Source organism: Rhamphochromis longiceps, linkage group LG8 (assembly GCF_057381845.1).
Source record: "Rhamphochromis longiceps isolate RC_006_pf linkage group LG8, R_longiceps_female_GT1.1, whole genome shotgun sequence".
In the NCBI taxonomy this organism is placed as follows: Eukaryota; Metazoa; Chordata; class Actinopteri; order Cichliformes; family Cichlidae; genus Rhamphochromis; species Rhamphochromis longiceps.
Genome location: NC_140564.1, coordinates 32,585,000 through 32,604,893, shown reverse-complemented (window position 1 = coordinate 32,604,893; position 19,894 = coordinate 32,585,000). Strand labels below are relative to the sequence as shown.

General features: G+C 41.8%; 2 protein-coding genes across 2 annotated transcripts in view; both read left to right on the top strand.

The window, feature by feature from the left end:
• Positions 1 to 8,507: 8,507 nt before the first annotated feature.
• On the top strand, positions 8,508 to 14,336 carry btbd17a (BTB (POZ) domain containing 17a). Its single transcript, XM_085417110.1, has 3 exons — positions 8,508 to 8,610; positions 10,009 to 10,300; positions 12,430 to 14,336. The coding sequence occupies exons 1-3, from the start codon at positions 8,526 to 8,528 to the stop codon at positions 13,502 to 13,504; spliced, it is 1,452 nt and encodes a 483-aa protein (XP_085273236.1). The 5' UTR covers positions 8,508 to 8,525; the 3' UTR covers positions 13,505 to 14,336.
• A 2,118-nt stretch (positions 14,337 to 16,454) lies between these two features.
• map2k6 (mitogen-activated protein kinase kinase 6) overlaps positions 16,455 to 19,894 on the top strand; it is a 40,885-nt gene continuing 37,445 nt past the window's right edge. The window contains exon 1 of the mRNA XM_085417111.1: positions 16,455 to 16,965. Within this exon, the coding sequence (XP_085273237.1) occupies positions 16,875 to 16,965 (91 nt within the window). The 5' untranslated portion in view covers positions 16,455 to 16,874. The remainder of the gene's footprint in view (positions 16,966 to 19,894) is intronic.

Genomic DNA, 19,894 nt, shown 5'->3' with positions numbered 1-19,894 from the left:
TGTATGTGTTTACACACCAGGCGGTTGTATTCAATTATTTAGTCACCTTATCTGTGGAGGATGTATAACTCACCGAGCTGATTTCATGCTTGTAGAGTCAGCTGTGATTTATAGTCAGCCTTTGTTTGCATGCTGTAGATCAACCGGTGGAAAACAACAGCAGCTGTAGGACGACCAAAAAGAAAGCAGAAGCAGAAGTGATGGAGCCTCCGCGGAGAGATAAACTGATGCGGAGGCTGGGCCCGTCTCACAGGTCACCTCCACCAGGATGCTGCCTCAGCTTCCCGCACTGTCACTCTGTGCAGCTTTCAGACAGTAAGACTCTCAAAGGCTGAAACATGAGACAAACACGACCACCTTATCACCGCTCAGGCACACACTCATGACTTCACGCTCTCCTTTTGGCTGGAATTCATTAGCGTGTTTTCATACTACATTATTTTTCATGCTTGCATATGTGCATATGAGGCGAAATGAAATAAAATAATTGGTGTGTTTGCCATACGTGCAGCAGTAATCAGTAGTTGCCCCTGCCATGACTGATGTTACATTTCTGTGTTATTTGTTCAAGTCATACCAAAGCACTGAGTCTATCTGGCACCGATTCTCTGTTATTTATTTAAGAACGACCTCTGTGTGACATTTTGCAGTAAAGCAAACAAGCACATCATGATAACATCATTATTTAATCTGATTACACGGTTAGATTTAAACACATCGGTGTGGACAACACAACCAGGCCTGAGTATATCATTAATAATAAGACAGGACTTTATAACAGTGGAAGGCATGTGAGCCAAATTTGGCCCTCTGGAAAAACTATTTCGCTCTGAATTTGAACTTCATTATATTTGCCTTTCGTCCCAAATCTATGGCAGTTTAGAAATGTAAACACGACCCTGACTTAATGTCCGTAAATATGAATTTACAACTCGCTGCTTTTGGTTTTATAAATCACATGTTTTACAGCCCTCTCAAACATGCCTGCATCCATGGAAAACTGGGTCCCCCATCCAGCCACACTGACCTGGAATCATAAATCAGTTTCTGACCGTGCTGTAAAAAATGTGGGAATATTAAAATGCTCTTCATCTAGTTTCCTTCAAAGAAGATCTTTTCCTTTCCTTTCTTTTCCTTTAAAAAAAAGCTTGGTTAGGTTATGATAAGTGTATTTGGGGTTCAAAACACAAACACTAAAAACACTTAACGCTGCGTTATTAACTCAGAAACTAAAACCTCCCAAATGCACCCATTTAAAAAACATTTTTAACCTTTTATGCAGAAAAATGATCTTATAGGGGCCCTGCCTCACTTTTCTGTGCTGTTAAGTGATGGATGCTCATATTAAAAATGAACTAACAATATCAAGCAGTTTTTTCTTTTTTAGATTACTTTATGCTTTTTATTTGACATTCACATGCTGATGGATGCATCGAAGAGCATCTTGGGGTTCGTGTCTTGGCCGAGGATATTGGGCGTTCAGACGTAGATGACCTGCTTTCCTTTATGAGCCACAGGAAGTAGAACAGGTTGGTTTGAGATCAGCAACAACGGACAGATTTTGATTTCACTTTGACTAAACTGCATATTCGACACAGAGGGAAAGTCAACGAATCCATAATCTGTGTGTAAATATCAAACTGTAATAGTAACTGCCTCTTATCAGCTTTGCTACAGTGCATACATGTAAAGTAAATTATAAAGTCACCGCCCTGTGTGAATAACAGAGCAGTCAAAGGTAGCTTCAATTAGTGTATCTTAATAATTTATTACACAACATAAATATACATTACTAATCATTAGTACACATAATTATAATTTTATTGATTTTTAACAGTAAAAAAAAACCTAATTAATTATGCATGAGAATTAAAGCAGCTGCTGCACTTTAATGTTAAGGAATCAATAATGACAGTTCATAGTTTTGTCCTTGTTAGTTTGAAAAGGGGACACAGGACTCAGACAATACCAGTAACCAAAATAAAGCAGAGCAGTGTTTGTGATCCAAACCACAAAGAGAAACTGACATAAGATATGACAACACAAAGGAAGAATATTCATCAAATACACAAAACAGAAAGCCGACACCATCACAGTCTGTTGATACGGGATTAAAACCTTTGCATCTTTCCCTCTTACCTTTTTTCACTATTTTTTTCACCTTGACAGCTTTATTTCTACTTCTCTTTCTTTTTTCTTCCCTTTTTAATTTCACATGGCCATAATTAACTTTAAATGAATATAGATGCATATGATTACCTGACTTTTCAACAGTTAGTATTTATGTTCTTCCTGTTCTTATGATGAGGTCCTGTTGAATTTCTGCTGTGTGAGAATTTCACACTGCATAAGCATCTGTATCCTTTTAGGTTTGGCTTTATTTGTAGTGTTATTTATAACTGGCAGGGATCCTCACCAGGCTGACCTCAGGTCTGAAGCGTTTGGAGCAGATAGTGTCTCAGCAAATCAGAGATCTCTTCCCCCCTCACCTGAGCCCCACCAGTTTGTTTACAGAGCAAATTGGTCCACGGAGGATGCCATCACCATCACCATCATCCTTCATAGAGCACTGAGCCATCTGGAGAACAGGAAGCACTACATGAGGATGCTCTTCGTGGACTATAGCTCAGCATTCAGCATCACAATACCAAACATCCTCACCACCAAACTAGAACACCTTCAGGGCACCGCATCTCTGCTGATGTCACCTGGACCCATGACACCAGTCTGAGCCATGGTCTGAGTGGCCCTCATCATTCTGTCCACTCACATATGGTCTCGTTACTCAGACCAAGTTCTTTTGCACTTCCAAGGAGTTTGTCCTCCAATGTGTGCCTTTGTCTTGTTTTATACATATTCCTCTGGTTTGTATATATTTCTTCAGTTTGTTATTTATTCCTGCACAGTTGTTGTGGAGCACCCATGATGTCATGTACAACGACAATTACGGCCTATTCTATTCTATTCAGACTCAAAGTCTCCAGCTGATCTGCAGCTACATGATCTGCTACAGTGATAAAGTGCTGCACTCCTTTCCATCCCTGGTGTTTCCATGGAGTGATCCCGCACAGCAGTCCTGAATGTTGGCTGCAGTCAGTCTGCTCTCTAGTGGACGCAGCATGTAACTACAGTAAGTGTTACCGTCTTATACAGTAACACTTATACGTCTTTACTATGATTGACAATTAATAATATTTGTAGTTTGTACGTTGTGTGTTAAACAGAGATCTCATTTCACCCAATTAACTTGCTGTGATTCTTTAATAATTATAATTATAATTAATTATATATAATAATTAGGAGATTATTAGGGTATCAATACTGAGCATCTGCTAATTTTTCTAGTTAACAAGTTTTTTTTTCTTGTAGATGGTTAGAGCAGTGAGTGTGAATTTAAACAGCTTTGTTGAAAGATAAATCGAGGTTATGCAACCAAGTAAGCACAAATGAGGAGGAAATCTTTTCAGGGATTTCAACTCAAAAATGCTGCAAAGGTGAGCAGAGCCACAATGCATGGAAATATGCATCTGTGGTGTTTTGAGTACATTGAGTGCAAATGTCAGAATCAGAGAAACCCATATTATTCAACCCGTGTTATGTGATTAAGATTTTGCATTGAATGAGTGAATTTCCATGTCCAAAAATCAGGCTCCAAAGACAGTTGAAAGGTCCTTTGGGAGATGGATAATGATTCTGTGACTGAAATTACTCTGTACAGTTTTGAGAGAGTTTTGTTTGCTTGTTAAAGATTTGAGATCTCTTTTACAAATGTAGATGTTTGTAGAGGGTGAAGGGTTGTGAAGTGTAGGAAACCTTTGATTGTTGCCCAATCCAAATCTTTGAATGAGATTACAGGCTGTCATGAGCTTATCATCTGGAAATTGAAGCAAGACTACAGGTTTCCAATCTCAAGGGTTTTCCACCAAGCTGTCAAGGTGGAGATCACCGGGTTCTTGAAACACTTTAATGGAGTTTAATAGAAGAAGGATAAAGGATAGGTCTGGAAGTCTGACGCTGTTACAATCTATCCAAGAGTTGGGGGCTTTACTGAGATGAGTCCATCTGATGATCTGGTTAGCTAGTATTATTAAAAATGAAGTGTCTTCAGACCCATTTTCTCTCTTATAAGTCTCTCTTGTACATGAGACATTGGGTTGCAATGGGACTACCTGTATAAATACCTGGAGTGACGTTTAGGTGAACTAAATCTGACAGTCTGGACGAGACATTTATAGCTCGGTACCTGATGTTGCCTGCTGGGAATGAGAAGTGTGGCTGTTGCTGTGCAGGATTCCAGGATTTCTCTGTTATTGGAAGAATTATTGATTTAAACCAGTTTATAGAAAGTCTGATATTTTTGTTGTTATGTAGTTTGTGGGTTCTTTTAGATACAGTAATATATTATCAGTGTCATGGTCCCTGTGTCTCACTCTGTTGGCATATGTTTCTCTCTCTCTCCTCTGGCTCCACCCACACACCTGTGATCGTTTACTCACCTGCCGCTCACTAACCTGACTCTCATGGCCACTACTTAAGGCAGTGGCTCACTGCTTCTCATCGCTGGATCACTGTGCAACCTGCGTTAGTGTAGCTCTGGCTTAATTCAACTCTCTGATCTCTTGTGCTTTTCTAGCGCTGATCTAATCGTCTGTTTCTTGTATATAGATTACCCTGGACCTGTCCTTGTTTCCCTTCCTGGATTCCTGAGCGTGAGTGTTTTGGCAGAGTGGCGTGGAGCGAGAAGGAGCATGGCGTGTGTGATCGCAATTGAGCGTGCATTACCCTTCCCTCCTTCCGGTGGACCCTTGGTGCCCTCTACCCTGCACACTGTATCTAACGCCTGGTGTTCTCTAAATAAACCCTTTGACTTTTATTCCACGTTCTTTGAATCTGCACTTGAGTCTGTTTGGCCCACATGACGATCAGTGTAGAAATTAATTTTGTGTTCTAAACTAAATAGCTTTTGATGCTGAAATTTTGACGTACTAAAATGGCAAGCAGTTCTATGTGGTGACTGTATGTTTGCAGTTAAATATCCAAGTAGGAAGGACCACCAGAGTTTGTCAAAGCCTTTTTCTGCATTAATATTGCTGTTGCTTTGGCTGATGAGGTTGAACGGTCCTCTAACATTGTTTTTCGCTTCCCTCTTTGTATCTGTTTAGTCTGATTCTCTCTTTATGAAAAGGTGTTGTACTTGTTTACGAAAGCATTACTTATGGAAAGAAATGTTGCTGAATTAAAAGAAAGCTGTGAGCATCACAGGAGGAAATTTTATCTTTATCACTTTATTATGTTATGACATAAATCAGAGATACCTGGAAGCCTGGAGGCAGACGACCAGGCCGACTGGTTGTAAATCTTCTAAAGGATGGAAATGTTTGCTCCCATGAATGTGACTGGATATAATTTAAGTAAATAATGTTACAGGAAGGCGAGGCCACTAAAAGGCTACTATCACTGACTGACCAAACATCCAGACACAGAGACCTCGTTTCTATCCAGAGTCAGACCGTGATAAGAACAGTCACATGATCACATCATTTAGAATCGACTGCACTAAACACGATAAACATAAACAGCCAAGACATCGGCTGTGGACTCTGAGTTTTATTTTGCTTTTATACATATTTAAAAGGAGATTATGAGGAGATTAATTAGAGACGGTTATCGATGGTTTAACTTACTCACGGTCCTGATGAAGCGTGCCGTAGCCTGGAGCTGTGAATAAATTGCTTGTGTCTCTGTGTCACGCACATGTGGTGAACGGGGTGAACAGACTGACACACTTATCAGGATGTGGAGTTTGTAACTGCAGGCGGGAGGATATCCCTGATAAAACTGCTACGCTTTAAATATGTCAGTTCACCGGTCTTTATTTGACTTGATAAATAACTACACACTGTCAAGTTCAATTTTTCATTTAAAGCCTGAACCATGAAATAATTACAAAAAAATGTAAAGTTTTTGAAAGTGGAGGATTTATTCTAAAAAATAAAAAAATGTAATATTAACCTGTAAATATGTCTTTTAATTTACATCATATTCGCTACTTCTGCCTTTTTTTAAAAATGTATTGCTTGAAAATGTGTTGTGCAATTTATTTTGGGGTCATTTTTGGGAAAAAAAAACTAAACTGATAATGAAAAAGACTGAAAAGCTCAACATCATAATGTCAGACATCCTCACCACCAAACCAGAACACCTTCGGGGCACTCCTACTGCTATCCTGTGTAAAATATTAATAATAGGACTCACCATCTTAAACCATCTCCGGGGGGTTAGATTGACTCTGGAGGTCAGGTTATGGGATACAGCTGTTACAGAGCCTCCAGATGTTTTTTGGCCCATTGTTGCCCTGCTAATCTCCACCAAATGAGACTGTGTGTGTCTGCAGGGGGCTGCAAACACCCTCACTGCTCTTCCTCCACATGCAGATACCATCCAATCATGTTCTCTGAATCACCCCAAAAACACACAAAAATACAAAAATACCAGAACTTCACTGCTCTAAAGTCTATGTATTGTGTTTCTGTCCTTCTCCTCGCGCCCCCCAGTGGTTTCTTTGCAGCCGTTCTGTCACAGAGGCCTGATTCAATCTCCTCGCAGCAGCTGATGTGTCTGCTGCTTGAACTACAGGAAGCATTGATGTGGTCTCTGATCTGTTAGCGGCGGCCCTGTGGGATTTTGTAATTTTCTGGGCTGATTGACTTTCATGTCTTAAATGAAGGATTTGAGTCGTTCTGGACATAATGGATTACTACAGTAACTGAATAGGACTATTTAGTCCACCACTAAAGCTTGACAGCACCAGTAAATGGTAAATGGCCTGTATTTGTATAGCGCTTTTCTAGTCCCTAAGGACCCCAAAGCGCTTTACACAACCTGTCATCCACCCATTCACACACACATTCACACACTAACAGTCCCGTGAGTCCGCTCCAGAGGTCTCCCACGCCTCTGTTTGCATTTGGACTCCTAATAAGAGTTCTTAAGTGATTCAGTTTCACTCGGGGCCAGGCATATGTAATTTATTATCATGCTTTAATGCGTCCTACGCAGCCTTCTCACATATAGGTTGTTTATAATAAGCCCTGAAACAATCGTCAGTAAGTAAAAGCAAAATAATGTGCTCTAATTCTGCTTCTTCAAGTAGACTTGCATTCACAGCAGCTTCACAAGCCCTGAATCTGACATCTAAATCAATAATTTTGTTCTTGCAGCTCCTTCTTAGCCTGTTTCCCAGATCCCAAGTTACCTGCTGCCATAAAACTGGCTGCACATATAAATGAAACTTGCCTTCACAGCTCCATCACTTAGTAACATACTGTGCTGTTTTCTGATGCCTCTTTTTCCCCCAGTCTGTGGCTCCATGTCTCTGATTGTGTGTTGTATGTTCTTTGAAAGCAGAACTTCTTAACAAATAAAAATTTAACCATTAGAAAAAAAATATTGACAGCTCTCTCACAGACTTCGATATTTTCTTCTTCTAACCATCAACATATCTACACACCATTCCAACAAGACAAACACCCACATCATTACTTATTCCTTCAATTTTAAATATGATCTTTTTTCTTTATTAACATGCTGAACATTTTATCTTCGAAGCTGAGCATAAGGATTTGGGTGATTTTGACCAGAGCCCAACGGTAATGGATCGACAGAGCATCTCCAAAAACACAGCTGTGGTGGGGTGTTCCTGGTTTGCAATCATCAGGATCTATAAAAAGGGTCCAAGGAAAAAACAGTGGTGATGCAGCAACAGGGTCATGAGCAGCCAAGACTCACAGATGCACGTGGGGAGCTGCTGCAGCTCAAACTGCAGAACATTCATGCTGGTTCTGATAGAAAGGTCTCAGACAACACAGAGCATTGCAGTTTGTTATGTATGGGACTGCACAGCCGCAGACCAGCCAGCGTTCCCACGCGGACTCCCCGTTCACTGCTGAAGGCACCAAAGATGGGCACGTGGGCAACGGAATATGGCCGTCTGATCACCACGGCCCATCTTGTTAACATCTTGTTGCCAGATACTGCAGCACACCTTCAGGGTCAGGACTGTTTTGTTTTGTTATATATAAGTAAATATAAATAATTAAGATTATATGAGGTGTTTTTGTGTTTTTGTCTGTGGCCTGGAGAGAGACTGATGTCAGCTTGACAACTAGGATGATTGCAGGCATTAACAAATTATCAGATGACTGTGTTTTTTCTTCTTTTTGAACATCCCAGCTCTACCCCCCCAGCCTCAGCTTTGTTAGTTCCCCACAGCATCACTGCTGGATCAATGATGTCCAGCCAGCGTTGATACCCAAGGATAGGAAAGTCAGGATCAAAGCGGTAGTCATGGAAACAACCCCGGCCTGCTTCCACCCACAAATCGATGGTGTTGGTAGTGGTGGTGGGCTGGACGTGGTGAGGAGAACCCCCAGTCTTATCCGTCATTCGGGCGCAGACCCCATCATCCTCCGAACAACAGGAAGCAGAATTCCAGGATAGACGGGGAAGGACAGTCAGGAGAAAAGATGGTGAAACAGGCTGCTCGCGTCCACGCTGGGATGCTGTTTCTGGCTGTCTGCCTTCAGATGGAGGCTGCCGCTTCTGCTGCAGGTACATTGAGCACAAATACAGAACATTTGAGACATGCGGCAGTTTCTTTGTGTTAAAAGTCAATTCTTGCTCTTAGAAGATCGTTGGGTTGTCTTTCTGTAATATTGCCTTATTTATCTGTAAATGTCTCTATAAATTGAACTGAATTCATTCTCATGGAAACAGATTTTGATTTTGAGTGAGAGCAAACGAGTACTAAGGATGTGTTTTCTAGAAGTACATTTAAAGAGCCAAACTGTGAAAGGAGCAGGAAATAGTTTTCACTGAGATCACTTTTTACATTTTGGCGGCTGTATGAAAGAAAAAGTGACTTGACCTTCTTCTTTTTTTTCTGGGACACAGTGATAGCAGGTTTTTTATTTTTCAAACTCAGGCTTACTGGTATTTATTTTTAGCAGTTTACAATCAAATAGTTCATATTGGTGCACTTTCCCACATGCATTTGAAACTGGTCTCTCGTGTGCATGAGTAGTAGATTTATTTCTAATAATAAGTGCTGTACAGTAACAGTGGCTCTACTGTTACTGAGTTTTTTTTAAAACTCTTGACATCCACCTTTTCGCTGGGAATCCATCAGGGGTTAGGTTTGGGTTTTATTTGATGTTAAATATGAAGCTAAAAGGTAAAGAAATAAACAACTTTGGGTGTTTAAAACTGCTAAAACAATTATAAAAAAGAAGCAGATGTTAACCAAACACAACTGGTGGCGGAAGAGGTAAATAAAAGCAGTTTTCTTCAAAGCTTCTAAGTCCAGAGAACAAAACAAAATATATGTGGGGGACATTTTTTTAAGATAAACACATGATTCAGACCAAATATTTTGTGTAAGCTCCCTAAGAAAGTGCAAAAATCAGAGAGACTGTATTCACTGAGTGAATCTTCAAATATGTAGCCAAACACACTATTTAAAATTCTGTTTGCTGTGGTTCTCTCATCATCTGGACTCTTTTGAGGATGGTCTCCTCTCCTTCAGACTCCTTTGAACATCACAGCCGACAGACAGAAGTTGACAGCGTGCTCTGTTTGTGTCAGCGTGGGGAAGAAAGTGTCAAATATTTATAATGAATCAGAAAGAGCAACTATACTTTGAGAATATGAATCGAGGCTCACATCCCTGCAGTTACAGTAACTCTGTGGTCTAGCAGAGGAAGGAGGGGTGGCGGGGGTGCGCTGCGATGCAACCGCCTCAGCTGAGACAAAGCTTTAATTAAACATGACCCACAATCCTTCATTATCCAGACAGCGAGCGCAGCTGGGCTGATCAATGGCATGGATTTGGATGATACTACCCCACTATCTGCCCTAATAAATAACTCACACGCAGCTTTGTTTTATTTATGAAATGCATCCAATCCTTTAAATTCACCAGCTCCTTCTGCTTTCTCAAAAAAAACCCAGGCATGGCGAAAGCTGAAGGAGCCCAGGATGGTGGCAGCAACGGGGACACCATCAGCCATTCCTTGGTCCTGGTGCAGCGTCTGGAGGCCCTCCTGATTCAGGGCAATGGAAGCGACGTGTCGCTGCGGGTGGAGACACCCAATGCGGACGAGGTGAAGGTGATCCAGGCCCACGCCCTGGTGCTCTCCCTGCAGAGTCCTGTATTTGAGGAGATCCTGCTGAGCCGCAACAGCAGCATGCTGGTCCTGAGAGAGAGCTCCGACTGTGCCTCTGTGTTTGACAAGTTTATCAGGTGAGGCGGGAACAGAGGATGCCCCTCCCCCCCAGCATCAGGGGAACATACACCTTTGTCCTTCAGGGTCACTTCAACTAAGTTTGATTGAGTTAGCACACCCTCTAGAGGGAGGAAGTGTGAAACTGCAGCTCTAAATATGAGCCCATCAATGATTACAATGTAAAGCAAATTGACTAATGAGGAAACTGCTGTGCTGTTCAGTAGCATCTGCTGTAGTGTAGCAGCACCGAGAAGCCTGCAACAGCAATCAATAAGCAAATCTATTTTTATCTCAGCTGCTAATGAGATTAATCAAATCACACATTACGCTTATTTTTCTTATTCTGCTTCGATTAAACCTTCTTGTTCTAAAGAGAACCACTTCGTTTTGATGTTAACTTAAGGTGTATTTTCTGTTAACTGCCTCTGGTTTGATGTTTGGATCATTAATCTGCTCATCCAAGTGCTTTTTCTTTAAGGAAAATTTAATAAATAACAAAAATAACTGGATTGGTGACTACGTGAGAGCACTCTGTGAGGGGGAAATCATCATGAAAGGAGGCCACTGTTCTGACTTTTTCTCATTCTCAGTCATTATCAACAAAGAATGCTTTCCAGCTGCTGGAGCAACAAGAGAGGTTTAGAGTCACCTGAGGTCACTATGAGGTCTTTAAAATGTTACGAATCCTGATGATTCAAGATTTTGTATGTGAGGAAAAAGGATTTTTAAGTAAATTATGGATTTAAGGGGACAAACGAAGGCTAACATTTCTCTGTGTTAACCTAAATTGGGATTTATTATTATTTTTTGCTATCATTAAGTTAGTTTGCTAATACCCCTGTTCTGTCATACTTTAAAGCAGAGACTGTATATAAAAGATTCAAGCTGTGTCCCAAAACATAGGCCGCATCCTTTGGAGGCTGCATTTGTAGACCGATTACCTCACTGCCAGGCGATGAAGGCTGTCCCAATTCGAAGGCTGCTCCAAACGCAGCCGAAAAATGCGTCCTTCATTCCCCCGAATTTGAACGATGGGTCGGGCTTATCCTTCGTGGCCCAACCTATCCCAGAATTGATAGCGCGGCCCAGCCAATTCCAGTTTCCAACAATGACGGCAGCTACTTAGTTTTAATATTACTCTAATTACACTTTCTGGGTCACAAATAAACTTTTAAAATATGTTCAGACGAAAATGCAGCTGTGTAAACTTGAAACATCTGCCGTTTATCAAGACATCACATATTTGCACAAGTGCTCTGATGTTTTCGGAGACGTCTGTTACCCATCAGATCGATAGCTATCTGGAGATTCAAGGGTCACTAAAGCCGGGGGAACAGTGAACTCCCAGCACATTGTTTTCAACCCCCCCCCCCCACGGGTCTGTCGCTACTCATGTTGAACATGATATATAAGTCATTTAGATAACTTCAAAATGTTATTGTTTGGCTTTTTTCAGTGTTTCATTTGTTCCTGAGTAAATCGGTTTGGCTGAGATTAAAATGATCAGATTAGATTACATTAAATAAACTTTATTAATCTTCCGTGGGTTTCACACAGCTGAATAAACACCAAACAGAAAACTGATTAAACAGAAGTGTGAGATGGTTGAGAATTTACGCCAGTGTCCTGCCATAATTTAGATGGCAAGGAGCAGACAGCTGAGTTTATTAAACACCACTGAGACAGCGGTGACGCAAATCTGAAGGCTAGACCCTCCCATTTCACAGCCTCGCACTTCCGGCGTTATCGGTCTTTGAAGGACCCGGCCCACGTAGACCGCGAAGGCCGGGTCCTCCGAAGGATGCGGCCTAGGTTTTGACATACTAATCTTTGGGAAAGTTACCCTCAGCCCCTTTGATGTGTACAGTTGGTAATTTAGTAAATAATGGTCCCAGTTACCTGCAACCGCATTAACAGAAAAAGTGCAATGTTATAATTATTGTATTAACTTAATTTTTCTATGATACCTAATTTGAAAGGTATCATAGTCAAAACCCTAAACCTAACTCTAGACTTAATGGCAGTGGATGCTAAGACTTAAGATGTCTGCTATGAAAATGCAGCTTTTCCAGCTTTAGCATGAGTCTAAGAATGTCTAAAATACACCCAGCAGTGGTCATAGAGTCAGCTTCTCTTCTCTGTGCAGGTATCTGTACTGTGGGGAGCTTTCTCTGCGTCTGGACCAGGCCACTCCTCTACACAAGCTGGCCACTAAGTATCAGGTGCTGAGTCTCCAGCAGGGCATCACCCAGTACATGACCCAAAATCTGGCCAGGGACACCCCGTCAGGCCACGTGGCAGGCTGGTACGAGTATGCCCTGCAGGCCGGGGATGTGACTCTGAGGGACAGTTGTCTTCAGTACATGGCCTGGAACCTGTCGTCTCTTCTGCAGAGCGGCGAGTGGGTGACCATCAGCAGCCAGCTGCTTATGTCCCTGCTGCAGCGTTCAGACCTCATCCTGCAGAGTGAGATGGAGCTCTTCTCAGCCCTGGAGGCGTGGATTATCCAGAACGATCCGGACGGTTTGACGGCTGAGAACGCTTTGAGAGCTGTGCGCTACGCCATGATCCCCCCACGGGAGCTTTTCCTCCTACAAACCCAGTCCACAATCCTGGCTCGCTATCAGGAGTCGGTGCGTGACCTGCTCTACATGTCCTACCAGTTTCACTCGGCCTCGCCACTACAGATGGCCAAATACTTTGACGTGAACTGTAGCCTCTTTGTGCCCAGGAACTACCTGTCCCCAGTGTGGGGGTCCCCCTGGATCGTCAACAACCCGACACGGGACGACCGCAGCATGAGTTTCCAGACCCAGCTGGGGCCCAGCAACCATGACGCCAACAAACGCGTGACTTGGAACGTCCTGTTCTCCCCGCGCTGGTTGCCCCTGAGCATGAGGCCCATGTACACCGAGACGGGCGCCATGCAGCCGACTCGCGTAGAAGGCGGGCGTCCTCGCATCATCATCACGCCTGCCACGTCCAGCACCGACTTTGCTGGAGTGAGCTTCCAGAAGACGGTGCTGGTGATGGCTCAGCAGCAGGGGAAGGTGGTGGTGAAGCACGTCTACAACTTCCACCAGAGCACAGAGGAAAACGGCGATTTCTTGGCCGAAGCTGACCTGTACCGCCGGACATCTGAATATCTCATGGACAGCTCCCTGTTCCTCCATATTGTTGTGAAGCCACTGTACCAAACCCTCATAAGCACCAAGAATTAACCTCACTCCAACCCTCACTCATATCCCATCATGGAGACGTGGACCTGAGTCATTGGAGTCACTGAGCAAATAAAAAACAAAGATCCTGATTCAGGACTGCCTGAGAGCATTTTGTGAGGGTAAAATCATAATGGAAAGATGGTGACAGTCTTTATTCGTCTTGTCCAAGTGCTGAAAAAAACTCACTAGAGGACCAAACAGAAATTAATCTGCCACTGAAATTAGTCCCCAAGAAATGCACCATTTCATCCAGGCTGAAGAGTATTTAATAAAAACACAGCATCCAACTATCTGAGAAAATTACTGCACCATAAAAACCTTGGGTATTAAAGTTTAAAGTGACGTATGGGCTAACACGCTAATAATTTTGGTCTTTTTATGGGATTTATTGGCACTCAGGAAAATGCAGAACATCACCAGCTTCGTCCTTTATTCTTGAGGTTGTTCCTTTGTCATACACTGATTTGTTATTGGTGCTATTATACCCCATTTACACATAAAGGGGTCACAGCTGATATTCACTGCCCGGTGTGCACTGATCTAAAGCTTTGCTGATTAAATTATACCCTGATGTTAATGTTTGCTGATGGATTTTGTATTAGCTGTTTTTGTTTTTTTGATTATATTTTGTGTTGTTGTGAAATATGGTTGAAAAATTGTAGATGGCTCAATTTTTTAAATCAGTAAATTGTTAATTCAGTGCTTACTGGAAAGTAAATTGATTTTTTTAAACATTTTTCTTCTACTTGTATGTTATAACTTATTTAGAAACCCAACCTGTACTCCTTCTCACCGATGTCGCAGCACCTCGTTAGCGAATCCATTAATGTGATCGATGCTGTTACTTACATCCACTGCTGCATTAATCAGTGTCGCCTGGTAATAAAGATTGTTTCATAAGTTTTAAAAACTAAACTGAATATTGTCCTGATTGTCTTCCGGCTTATGTTTTGTCACCACATGCAAAAAATTATTTTCTGGCAAATGTCAGTTTATCAATTGTTTTTTTTTTTACTTTATCAAATTTATTTGTCAGATATAAAACAAAACAAAACATGTAAGTAAGCAGAACCAAGCTTACATTTAAAATGTTAAATCATTTGGCTCCCAGCTATCTCAGCTAACCTTCCGATTACAAGGCGAACTCCCAACTCTCGAGCCACGATCGTCATATTGTCATATTGTTTCCTGCCCTCCTTTTAACTGTTTCTTTTTATTCTGTCTTATCCTTTTGCTCTGACCGACTGTGAAGCACTTTGGTCAACTTTGTTGTATTATTATGTGCTATAGAAATAAATTTTGATTTGATATTGCAACTGCTTCATTTAAGCAGACCAAAAAAAAATGCTTGCCTTAGATGGACACAACGCGTAACATCCCCTCCAAATCTAATAGACTTAAAATAAATAAGAAAAATGAAAAATTATTATGATATTTTTTCTTATTAAAACCACAAAACTGCTTTATTACATGCAAATAAAAGTTTTTTTTTGTTTTTATCACATAGATGTACTATTATGGCTTCATTAACATGTACTGTAGGATAATCCTGATATATTTCTGTGTTTAACTTCTACTGTGATTCTCAGGTGTAAGGCAAAAATTCAGAAAACAGATCACGTCGATTCCATCCTCCTCTTTCAAACTTACTAACAAAAACATGCTGAGACAACAGAAAGAAGAAGTGACATGAGCTCGTCACCGAGGACTTGGTTTCATCTTCTGAAACGGAAAAAACATCATGAACTTTTCTGTAAAGTCAAGTGTTGTTGTGATTTCTAAAATATTGTTGTGTTTTGTACCTCGCAGCCCCTGTAACGTCTTATTAACGTGATATTATTGCTCTACGGTTCACAGCGTTTTCTGTCTGGATTCTTTGCAGACACCTGAACAAAGAGTGTTTAAAACACCTGCGATTCATTTGATCAAGTTTCCTTTTATGCAAATTTATATTTTTTTTTACTTTTCACTGCACTGACATCACTGCTGACTCTTCAGATGATAATTCTATAAATAATAAAGTGATGCACAGAGCTCAACAGCAGAAAGCTGCACAGAAATGAAAGGAACAGTAATAATAATGCAGCAATAATTCTGCTGCATAATCAGTGCTTGAACTTTTGTACTTTGCTCGTTGCTCATATTAAACTTGCTCAGTCTCAAATAAAGAAATCAGTGCAGGCTCGAGTAATCCCTGAGCGCCACGGGTTTAAACCTTACTGACCTGCCACACTCACCTTTCTCCCACTGACTGTTTTTGCTTTCTCTGTGCTGACTTTGATCCATGGTATGATTTAATCAGCTAATTTAAAAAACATTGAACCAATTTCTATCATAATTCTTCCTTCGGATGTTCCCTATTGGGGTTGCCACAGTGGATCTGCTGCCTCCATCCCACCCTGTCCCCAACCCTCAGAATGTCCTCCTTCACTACATCCGTGATCCTCATTCTTTTCCTGGCAGCTTCATCTTTAAAATCCCTTGTCCATTGTATCCACGATCCCTCCTCAGCACACGTCTAAACTCTTTCAGCCTCGCTTTTCTAATTTGTCTCCAGTCAATTCAGTTTTATTTATTAAGTGGCAAATCAAAACAACAGTTACCTGAAGGGGCTTTATATTGGAAAGCAAAAACCCCACAAAGGTCACAGCGTATAGCCCCTGCATGAGTCTGAATCTCATGGAACTCTCTTCCTGTTAAAAGGGAGTTCTTCCTCCTTGCTGTTACCAAGAGCTCCCTTAGGAGTTCACTCTCTAATATCTCTAAGAATAATATAGAATAATAAGAAAAGAAGCTGAGAGTGACTTTTTAACGAATACAGATTGAATTTATTACAGAATGTGCAGATTTCTTAGCTGGTGCAAGATTTTTTTTATGTGTTTTACAAACTATTGCATCATGAAATCGATGCTGAAAATGTACAAAACCCACCAGAAATGAATATAACAGTCAGTGTTTCCATTGCATCCTGTGTGCACAGACGAAACCCACACCCACTCTTTTTTAGGATACGTTACAAACTTCAGCGTCTTTGCAGTTTCGAAAATAAAACGCCGCAGCGCTCACTACATTTCCCACAAGCCTCCGCGGCCCAAGCAGGAAGAACGTTCTCTCGCAGGGGCTCACACTGATCCAAGTTAGGAGCTTTCCGCTGCCAGCCTTGGCCCATCATGTAAGTGCTGCGGAGAATTCTTTGCAGTGCATTTGCAGAATTACCTGATTTCCCGACGGCCGTGCATCCGTCCCGGCGCCCTGCGCACGGACGCGCACGCTTCGGACGCGAAAAGGCTCCAAGTGCATGAAGATCGAGGCTTGTGTTTTTGCATCTTTGTTGCAGAAAGCGAGCCGCTGAAGCTCCAGTGCGAGGGCGATGGAGGGAGGGAGTGAGAAAGAAGGCAAAGTCTTTTGTGCTTCCCCTCCCCCTCATCAAAGCAAAGGGGAAATGTCTCAGTCGAAGGGAGGTAAGAATATGAAACCGATGTGTGCAAAACTAGCGATATGCAATCACGGCTGCACGAGCTGCAACGTGCACCGCTGCAGGTCGAGAACGGCCGGTGCATTTTAAAGTTAGACGGCTAAGAAGGGTCAGTTGCATTTCCTGTTTGAGATCTTCCCCTTTGCACAGTTCCTGGTAAGACGATGCTGTGTGGACTCACTAGTACTGGCGCTATTAGCAGCGCACAGGCAGGGATGTAGAGCACGGGGCGCCTTAATAGTCACGAGATAGACGGTCTTTATTAGGAACTCTGCACGAGTTGACGCGTGGCGCGTGCACGCTTTTCGGGGTAAATCATGAAAGCCTTGTCGCGTGCAGGGCTCTAAATATGTGGTTTGGTGCATAGGGGAGGGGGTGGTGGGGGGTGGCATGACGTGACAACCTGCAGCTGTCAGTGGACAAGTTTGTGTGTTTGTAGGCTGCAAATTTGTTTCAGGTCGTGAGGAGAGAAAATGCAACAAACTGATGGCAAAGCGACCCGCGAGCTTTAAGGTGGAGGGTTCAGGAACAGGGCGCACTCTCTGCGCTTTGCAAAGTGTGTCAGCTGCTGCTTCTGTCCAGCAACTGGATATGTGTCAAACCCCTGGGTGTCCACCGATGTGCAGCTTTCCCCCTTTTGCATGCCTGTCACACTTTTGACCCAACTTTACCACCCTGCAGCAGCAAGAGGTGGAGGAGGAGCTGTGCTCAGCTTCCCCCCTGCAGCCTCTTTAAGATCATCAGTGAATGGAGCTTGCAGTGGAAGAGCCAAACAGCTGCAGTGAGAGCAGCTCGGGCCTTTTTTCTCTCCCCTCACCGTGATTTCCAAGAAGTGCAAAGTGAGGCTGGTTTGTTGCACAACATGCAGCATTCTCTCTCTCTCTAACACACGCACACATGCACGCACTGAGAGGCTGCACAGGAGGTGAACAGGTAGGAGAGAGCAAGAGCCCCCCTAATGGTCAGATCCTGTTTATCTGCTCCAGTTGAGTGTCCACCCACACGGAGGAATTGTCTTGTTGCAGCCAGCTTATCACGTGGTGAATAATGCAACACGTTTTATTTATGTTTTGTAGATGAATGAGTTGGTTTGGGACTTTCCTGAGAGCAGAAGTCGGTTTCTGTTGTCATCCATTGACGTCGGTAGAAGCAGAAAACTGCACATGTGCAGTCGCATGAAAAGTGGATGTAGGCCCAGTTAAGATCTCGTCTTTGATTTAAAATGACATCCACTTGGTCACCTTTCAGCTGAGAGATGATTTGGTGATCGCTCTGCAGCTTTTCTCAGTAGGTGAATATATTTACTGATGTCTGCACGATGACAAGTCATTATAACATCTGCTCAAAGCTTCTGACATCTTGGACCTGACAAATATTTCTCCTTTAGTGTGAAACAGTAAACATCACAACAGTAAAAACTAGCCTCAGACCGATCATTTAAATGAAATGCAAACAAAAAAACAAAACAAATTAAAAAGATGTGTTGTTTCTCTGACTTTCTGTGGATTAGTATCAATACTAATAGATAAATACGCTCTCGTAGTACATTTGTAAATGATTAAATTTCTGATTAAAAACTCCACTGAGGTTTGCAAGAACCCTTCGGCTGATCACAGAGCACACAGCGTTATCGCCACAGGCTAAAGACGGAAAAGTTGGCAGCATTGTTAACGGGGGCACATTTTGCTGGCTGGCTGGCCAGGTCGCGCCCCCAGGTGTGTGTGTGTGTGTGTCTATGGTTGCGCTGAGCGAGTATTTTCACCTCATGCTGTAGAGGTGCGCTGTGTATTTGCATTTTATGCATCAAAAGCTGTTCCTTAAGCTACATTTTCAGACAAAATTCTGAGAGATATTTGCAGAAAGTGAAGTTAAGAAAACAGATTTTGGAAATGTTGGAAAGTGCGGCTCTTTCTTCTTCATTTTCTTCTTGGCTTTTTACCTGCTGTGTCACATATGTGATTAGATTAAAACAGATTACAAAATGTGATCTTTTATAGACCGATGAAATTACAGAGCTGTGTATAAAAGAGTTAAAAATAGCTCCACCAACTACTATGGTAAAAATCTGTTCAGACATGAATACATCAGGATGAGAAAAAATACATTTTAATATGAAATAAAAGGACTCCTAAAGGCCTTTTACCTAGAACACATTTTGTTTATTCCAGCTTTGTACACTAGGGTAATATAGAGCAGTAATAAGTCAACTATAAAATATAAAAAAAATTTTTATAATTTACTTTGTCGCACATCATAGTACGCTGGTTATCTTTGGGTTTTCATAATTGTTACGGCTCTGATTTCTAGTGAAATTCTCATACCAGAGATGTTGGAGCCAACAAATATTTTGACTCGAACAGACAAAATACTGCTCAAATACAGAACTGAATAGAGTTCAGAGGTGCTTATTGAATTTTCTGACCTGCTATGTAAACAGGAGAATCCAGCGTTTTCTCGTGGGTTTATATTCTGTTTGTTGCAGGAGTGCATATGCACGCATGCAAGAAATCATTGAAAAATATCTATGAAGTGTATGTATCTATGTGTACGCTTTGCAACATAATTTATGGTTGGTTATCACACCCAAAAAGTCTATTTTCATGAACTATATTTCATCATTATTCATCACAATGTTGCGTTTATTGGTTACATTACATTACATATTACTTGCTATCAATAGCCTCATAATTTATGTTGTGATATTTCAAGAAAATTTGTAGTAATGCCATTTATGACGATATAGAGGTAACTGAAGCGCACAGGAACCAACAGTTATTAGTGCAAACTAGGTTAAAGGGAAGTTTCAACCAGCGACTGTCATTGATGATAAAGCAACTTTCAGCTGCTCCCTTATTTTTTTTTTTAAGGGGTCGTCACAGCAGACACATCAGTATGATAAACTACCCAATGTGCCA